Genomic DNA, 5,661 nt, shown 5'->3' with positions numbered 1-5,661 from the left:
GGGCCGCCGCTGAACCCCTCCCAGCCCAGTCTCCGTGCGCAAGTGCCTCAGTTTCTATCCCCTCAGGTCAGGCGCGAGTGCGGGGTCTGGGAGCCCCGTGGGTCCTGTGCTATGGAGGCAGCACTGCAGGGAGAGCAGGCCCTGCCCTGTTCCTCCACAGCCGGCTTCCCGCACCCCGAGGGTCTCAGAGCCACCTCGGGGTGCCTCAGCTGCCGGGCAGGCCAGGCCCCTGCCAAGCAGCATGCTGGGGCAACCCCGGTCTGGAGACACGGCCACTCCAGCCTGCAGGCGGGAGGGAGGGTCCGGGGACGGGCAGCAGACTCCCCCACGCCCAGACACAGCTGCCCACTACCCCACTCCGAATGTTTCCCATCAGTCAACTTGCCTTCTTCATTTCAGTAGATTTATTCTTCAAGTAAACGTTCCCTACCTACCATTAACAGAGAAAGCCATGTTTCTCGTGCACATTCAGCAACTCGTAACATAAAAACCACTCGCCACGTTGTGCCTAAAACCGTCCTGCACCCGTGCTCTGTGGGCAGGGCATGCCGTGGGGAGCAGGGCAGCAGCCAGTGCCCAGCCCTGATCTGTCAGGGCGGCAAATTACAGGCGCAGAGGCGCCCTTGACAGTCAAGGTCAGGCTGGCAGAGTCACACAGGTGCAGGTGCCACAGGGGAGGCTGAGGGGCATGTGCCCACTGAGGGGTGTCTGCTCCCATGAGCAGGAATACCACTTCCCAAGGACACCCACTTGAGAAGGGGCTGCTGCCCGCCCTGGGACGAGACCCTGGGGGGGCGCGTGGTGCGGTGGGGAGGGAAGCCGCCCTCCTCCCTGCGCCTCCCCTGCGCCCTCCATTGGCCCATAGACTCACTCGGTGGACGACCTAGAGCAGCCGTGGGCAAACTACGGCCCGCGGGCCGAATCCGGCCCGTTTGAAATGAATAAAACTAAAAAAAAAAAAAGACCGTACCCTTTTATGTAATGATGTTTACTTTGAATTTATATTAGTTCACACAAACACTCCATCCGTGCTTTTGTTCCGGCCCTCCGGTCCAGTTTAAGAACCCGTTGTGGCCCTCGAGTCAAAAAGTTTGCCCACCCCTGGCCTAGAGTCACTCCTAGGGAAGAAATTAGGAAGTTAGCTCATGACTAGAATACGTACTTGAAGGGAGAGCTCTCTTTCCCTCCCTCCCTTCTCTCCTTCCCTCCTTATTCTTCACAAACACCTGTTAACTAATATTGAAAGGTCCTCAAATGTTTCAGTGGCTTTTGAAGTTCACTCGTGAGACAAATATAATTGTCATTTAATTAATCGGGTTGAATCTGGGAACTACACAGACACGGAAATGTTGTAAAAGTGACACGGTGCCTCGCGGTTTGTGTGTTTGCACAGGTTCAAGCACAGCTTTTGCAGTTTGCAGCAAAAAACATTGGTCTCAACCCTGCACTATTAACCTCGCCAATTAACCCTCAGCATATGACGATGTTGAACCAGCTCTATCAGCTGCAGCTGGTGAGTGACAACCTGGCCTCGGCCATGCTCGGGGACGAGGGAAGCGCGCCCCCTGGTGCTCACAAGATGACAGCGCGGGGAGAGGCCGCAGCGTGCGCCTGAAAAGCCGTCAGTAGGCGCTGCTTGATCATTGAGGCAGCTCCATTATGAACTGTAAAGAGAATTAGAAAGGTTTTCACTTACAGGTGTCGTACTAGATAGTCAACTCTGGCTCCTTCCTGCGCACAGCACCTCCCTGATCTCAGGCATGTAGAAGCCCGAGCTTTCAACCCCCTTCCCCGCCTCAGCCACAGAACACGGAGGAGGCACTGCAGTGACCGCTCTAAGGATGGGACACACACATATCCTAGAAGCTACTTTATTACAGAGTAATGAGGACTCGGTTCTCACTCACAATCCCTGTGGAGGAAGGCCGGTGGAGCCTAATAATTGTTTTTTATATCCTCACCGGGACACGTTTTCATTAGTTTTAGAGAGGAATAGAGAGAAACATCAGTGTGAGGGGACAGACTGGGCCGTTCTCTCTGTGCTGTTTAGCAAGTGTACAGGACCCCTCGGCTTCCTCACGGTGCTCTGACCTCTGTTGCAGGCATACCAACGTTTACAAATCCAGCAGCAGATGCTACAGGCCCAGCGGAATGTGTCCGGACCCATGAGACAGCAGGAGCAGCAAGTGGGTGTCGCCGGCTTGCGGGTCCCTGAGCTCTAGTCCCCCTGCTCCAGGGGCACTAATTGATGGGTTAAGCCTCCCTTTTATAATCTCGGGGTCACCTAGATTTGGGAGGAGGTCGGCCCGGGCGTAAATGCAGTGGAGACTGACACACAGGTGATGGCGGCATCACTTCCGCCCTAACATGCATGTGTCTGCCGCCAGGTCGCGCGTACAATCACTAACCTGCAGCAGCAGATCCAGCAGCAGCAGCGCCAGCTGGCCCAGGCCCTGCTCGTGAAGCCCCCGCCGCCCCCGCCGCACCTGTCTCTGCACCCCTCTGCAGGCAAATCGGCCATGGACAGCTTCCCCCCGCACCCCCAGGCCCCCGGCCTGCCTGACCTGCAGACCAAAGAGCAGCAGTCTTCGCCCAACACCTTTGCTCCTTACCCTCTCGGTGAGTCTCCACGTCTGCCACCACCCGGCTCAGGTGCCTGGGGTCACCACGGAGGGGTCACGGGGGACACACCGTTCCCAGCAGCCTGGGAGCGGCTGCCTCGGCTTCTTCCCTCTGAGGGAGCGGGAGCTTTGCTATAAATACTTCCAGCCTGGAATCTTTCAAGGCTGCACCGCGCAAGCCCATCGCGGCCCTCTGTTCAGGAAGCGGAAGAGTCTAGCAGTTGAGTCCCACCTCCACTACCGAGGGGCTCACCACTTACTTGCGCAACTTCCTTGGCAGCTCTTTGCCTCAGTTTCCCCATCTGTAAAGTGGGCATGCTTCCCTCCGAGAGTTCTTTATGAGTTAATATGGAACGTTCCAAGGATAGCGCCCAGCACGGAGCGAGTCCTTTGTGAAGTGCTAGCTGTTCGTGGCAGCGCTTCTTTTTTAAGAATAGCTGTTTTAGGAACAAATTCAGTTCCGTCATGACCCTAGGATGCTCTGACTTCAGCGTCCTAGCACCGGCCTGTCCTCTGAACCTCTGTCTGGAGAGCCGGAGAAAGTGGCCGTTTTGAGGCCAGTGGGCCTCTCTCACCGTGTTTTCCTTCTCAGCTGGACTGAACCCAAACATGAATGTCAGCAGCATGGACATGACGGGCGGTCTGGCGGTGAAGGACCCGTCTCAGTCCCAGTCGCGCCTCCCTCAGTGGACACACCCCAACCCGATGGATAACGTCTCCGGTGCTGCTTCTCCTCTCGACCAGAACCCCGGCAAGCACGGTAGGCCACGCCCACGCCCAGCACCCAGCTCAGTGCTGAGAGCTGAGTCAAAATACCCCGTGCCCTCGCATAGCACACGGCCCCGCCAGTCAGGGGTCAGACTTCCTGATGCCTCAACCCCCAGATCTAGCTGCAACCCTGGAAGGAACTGAAAGCCCCAGGGCAGCCAACGCCAGGCCCCAGCCTGCTGCCCTAGTTACGTCTGTTCCTCAGCAAAGTGTTCGAGTCTCCTGGCCACACGTTGTTTCCAAGGAAAGGATAAGACACGAGGACCCAGTGCTTAGCCCGATGGATAACGTCTCCGGTGCTGCTTCTCCTCTCGACCAGAACCCCGGCAAGCACGGTAGGCCACGCCCACGCCCGGCACCCAGCTCAGTGCTGAGAGCTGAGTCAAAATCCCCCGTGCCCTCGCAGAGCACACACGGCCCCGCCAGTCAGGGGTCAGGCTTCCTGATGCCTCAAGCCCCAGATCTTCGCTGCAACCCTGGAAGGAACTGAAAGCCCAGGGCAGCCAACGCAGGTCCCAGCCTGCTGCCCTAGTTACGTCTGTTCCTCAGCAAAGTGTTCGAGTCTCCTGGCCACACGTTGTTTCCAAGGAAAGGATAAGACACGAGGACCCAGTGCTTAGGAAGGGGAGGAGCGCACATGCTAATACCCGTCAGAGAGGGTCACACTAGTAGCTTTGAATTTAGCTCTAAATTTCCTGGAAGCATAGACGGCAAAGAAAATGTAATCGGGTATGTAACGCCCTCCGATAGGAAGCATCCTACAGAGAAGAAAATGCTCTATAATGTTAACACTCCCAGAAAAGCATCGCGCTCTCTGCCACTCCCCTTGGCACGAGAGAGCTCCGTGGCCGTGGCGAGGTGGGTGAGTGTGTGCTTAGGGCTGAGTCCTGCAGTGAGGGCAGCATCTGGAGGGAGCCGAGGAGACACTCGGACTTGGTCCCTGGAAAGACTCGCTGGGCCAGCTTCCTGGGGTACGGGGTGCGTTTTATCAAGCTGTCCAACTAGACCAGCGGTTCTCAACCTGTGGGTCGCGACCCCTTTGGGGGTCGAACGACCCTTTCACAGGGGTCGCCTAAGACCATCGGAAAACACATATATAATTACATATTGTTTTTGTGATTAATCACTATGCTTTAATTATGTTCAATTTGTAACAATGAAAATACATCCTGCATATCAGATATTTACATTACGATTCATAACAGTAGCAAAATTACAGTTATGAAGTAGCAACGAAAACAATTTTATGGTTGGGGGTCACCACAACATGAGGAACTGTATTAAAGGGTCGTGGCATTAGGAAGGTTGAGAACCACTGAACTAGACAGATGGGTGCAGTTCCTGAGGAGTGTGTCTTCCAAGGACGAGGTCACTCCCTCGCAGAGAAGAGGGCCAGCCCAGCCGGGCAGCTCACACCCCTGGGAGGACAAGACAGGTGCCTGGCGGGAGGCCGGCCCCCTGTTCACTCTCTCCTGCTGTGCCCGCAGGTGCTATCCCTGGAGGTCTGAGCATTGGGCCTCCAGCTAAGTCCTCCATTGACGACTCCTATGGCCGGTACGATTTAATCCAGAACAGCGAGTCACCAGCCAGTCCTCCAGTAGCTGTCCCCCATAGCTGGTCACGTGCCAAATCCGACAGTGACAAAATCTCAAATGGCTCCAGCATCAACTGGCCCCCAGGTAAGAGCGGGCGACGTCCTGTGGCAGCAGATCAGCCTGCGCTCTGCCCAGGAGAGCACTTAGCCCCGTAGCCTGGGCTTGTTCACTGGAAGGCCTGGGTCAGGTCAGCGTGGGGGGTAGGCGGTGTGGCGCGTGGTTCAGTGGCCCAGTGGCCCCTTTAGTTCAGTGAGAGCAACGGCTGTGGCCCTGGATTCCATCCGGCCATCGTCAGGCTTAGCTCGCAGCTGAGCAGGTTAATGTGGGCTGTCCCGCTGCTTCCCGCCCGTTCAGGGGATTGATGAGTTACTGAAAGGAAGTCTAAAATGGTCCCTTTGATTTAATTAGCAAACTATTAAAATTCCCATAAATTACCGTGAAGCAATGTGAAGGTACCTAATACTCATGTTTTGATCTTCATTTTGCTTGAAACTTTCCAGAATTTCATCCTGGAGTTCCGTGGAAAGGACTTCAGAACATAGATCCCGAGAATGACCCTGACGTCACGCCTGGAAGTGTCCCCACTGGGCCGACCATCAATACCACCATACAGGACGTCAACCGCTACCTCCTCAAGAGCGGCGGTGAGGGGCCTGCGCTCGCTGGGGCGGGGCAGC

General features: G+C 56.1%; 1 protein-coding gene across 1 annotated transcript in view; it reads left to right on the top strand.

Annotated features, from left to right (window-relative positions):
- TNRC6C (trinucleotide repeat containing 6C) overlaps positions 1 to 5,661 on the top strand; it is a 39,970-nt gene that overhangs the window by 25,027 nt on the left and 9,282 nt on the right. Inside the window, exons 11-17 of the mRNA XM_014531731.1 lie at positions 1 to 66; positions 1,394 to 1,513; positions 2,103 to 2,186; positions 2,388 to 2,619; positions 3,214 to 3,381; positions 4,877 to 5,068; positions 5,485 to 5,628. The exon at positions 1 to 66 is cut by the window's left edge and continues 34 nt beyond it. Coding sequence (XP_014387217.1) covers positions 1 to 66; positions 1,394 to 1,513; positions 2,103 to 2,186; positions 2,388 to 2,619; positions 3,214 to 3,381; positions 4,877 to 5,068; positions 5,485 to 5,628 — 1,006 coding nt within the window. The remainder of the gene's footprint in view (positions 67 to 1,393; positions 1,514 to 2,102; positions 2,187 to 2,387; positions 2,620 to 3,213; positions 3,382 to 4,876; positions 5,069 to 5,484; positions 5,629 to 5,661) is intronic.

This window comes from Myotis brandtii, unplaced genomic scaffold (assembly GCF_000412655.1).
Source record: "Myotis brandtii unplaced genomic scaffold, ASM41265v1 scaffold825, whole genome shotgun sequence".
NCBI lineage: Eukaryota > Metazoa > Chordata > Mammalia > Chiroptera > Vespertilionidae > Myotis > Myotis brandtii.
Note: the sequence above shows the minus strand (reverse complement) of the source record. Positions and strands in the feature narration are given on the sequence as shown.